This window comes from Cicer arietinum, chromosome 3 (assembly GCF_000331145.2).
Source record: "Cicer arietinum cultivar CDC Frontier isolate Library 1 chromosome 3, Cicar.CDCFrontier_v2.0, whole genome shotgun sequence".
Classification (NCBI taxonomy): Eukaryota; Viridiplantae; Streptophyta; class Magnoliopsida; order Fabales; family Fabaceae; genus Cicer; species Cicer arietinum.
In genome coordinates, this window is record NC_021162.2 from 6,703,437 (window position 1) to 6,705,401 (window position 1,965).

The following is a 1,965-nucleotide window of genomic DNA, read 5'->3' on the forward strand; positions in this document are numbered from 1 at the left end:
AAAGAGTGTAGATCGCAGCGAGAAATCAAATAATGGAGACATTCCCGAGAAAGCTAGAAATAGCATTGACCGGTTAGTTACCAGACACTTCCAAATGTGCTAACGTTATTTGCCCTACTGTTGTTTCTGACTATTTTTATGTATTGCGTCTGCAGTATTGGGGAAATGGTGAGATCAGTTGGATTTTGCAAAATTGATTGTTTTAGACCCTCAACGACTCGCGCATAAAGATGACACACGCTTACATGCTGAGGTTGTATTCTTCTAATTTGATTATTTGATTGGTTTATGGGATGTACGGTTGATAGGAAACTGTTCCACTGTCTTATTTATTTTCTAAAATATATAGATGAAAAAGTAATTTAACAAAGTAGATCATATGCTGCTAAATTTTTCTTCCATTTCATAATCTAACCTCTCTGTTTTTAGTTTGCCTGCATAGACCAAGGTAGTGTGGGTTCTATTCTTTGGGTCGGTGTTGCTTGCTATACAAACAACACTTACAAATAAAATTAAACAATTATGTATTATTAGATTTACTTTTGCTCCTGTGCAATGTTACTTTGAACATTTTTTTTAGTCGAATTACGAAGATTTGGTAGTGTGGGAACTGTTTTAAGAATAAAAAAGGTCAATCTAGAGGTGTAACACAGAGATCTATTCCAAACCTATAAAATTAGTTCGGTAGTGTGGGAACTGTTTTAAGGATAAAAAAGGTCAATCTAGAGGTGTAAGACATAGAGATCTATTCCAAACCTATAAAATTAGTTTGCTTTTTTTTTTTTTTTTCCATGTTCGGCTCTTAACCGAACCAAACTAATCAAACATGACCTTTATTGATTCAACTATCAGTTTTACATAATTCAAAACTGATCATCCGAGATTCCACCAAACTACTATATTTCATTGTGTTATACTGTACGACTCATACAGACTTGATGTTGCATTTGGCCTAGCTCTTTTTAGGTATATAAGTTATTTAAAACTAAAGTTGAAGATAAAAGCTTTAAAAATAAAGTTAAAGTTTGGTAGTTTATTGATATTTTTGATGTAAAAGCTAATTTTCGGTCAAGAGTTTTATGGAGAAATGTTTTTGTTGAAGTATTTATTTTCGGGTCACGCTAACTTGGACCTGGTCCAACCGTTAACTCTTGTCAGTCACACAACTGCATGTCTTTATTTTATAAAACCTACCACTACTACACGTAAACTACCACATCTATTATTTTGTAAAGGTTCACTTTTGGACCATTCTTTTAGGGTCCATATTAGAGGGGTTCCTTATTTTATTATACACATTATCATTAATGAATTAAATTAAATACTTAAAAGAGATTTTTTTTTTACAAGTGTGAATAAATTATCATATTAAAAAGTTTATTCAGATATTTTAGAAAAGATAATTTACTTAATGAGAGTTTTATAGGATTGTAAATTATTTTAAAAGAAATTACAAAATAATTCATGGTTAAAAAACATGTGATTTGTAATTTTTTTTTTAAAACCAGTAATATTTTTTTACCACCTTTGTTTCTATATATAAGCCATCTTCTCCCAAGCAGGGATGGGAATAGGCTAGGCCGTCCGACAGGGGCCTATGGCTTGGCCTACTTATGGCCTGGCCTGTTTAATAAAAAAGTCAGACTCAGGCTGTTTTTAAAGCCTATTTATGTAAATAGGTCAGGCTCAGGCTTGTAAAAAAGCCTATTAGGCCTGATAGGCCGGCCTATATATATTTTATATGTATTTCATTCTTTATTTTTTCTTATTCTAATTTCCATTGCACTCACTCCAATAAACATGTATGAAAACAACATATTTTTTTTATAAAACCGATATTATTTATTTGTTACTTTATATTTTATAAAAACCAATACTGTTTATTTGTTATCTTTATATATATTATTAGTATATAAATTTAGAAACCCTAATTGTTTATTATTACTGAATATGAGTTTGTTTGAG

General features: G+C 30.7%; 1 protein-coding gene across 1 annotated transcript in view; it reads left to right on the forward strand.

The window, feature by feature from the left end:
• LOC101505632 (uncharacterized) overlaps positions 1-539 on the forward strand; it is a 4,303-nt gene extending 3,764 nt beyond the window's left edge. The window contains exons 6-7 of the mRNA XM_073366742.1: positions 1-72; positions 156-539. The exon at positions 1-72 is cut by the window's left edge and continues 17 nt beyond it. Coding sequence (XP_073222843.1) covers positions 1-72; positions 156-228 — 145 coding nt within the window. The 3' untranslated portion in view covers positions 229-539. The remainder of the gene's footprint in view (positions 73-155) is intronic.
• The last annotated feature ends 1,426 nt before the right edge of the window (positions 540-1,965 follow it).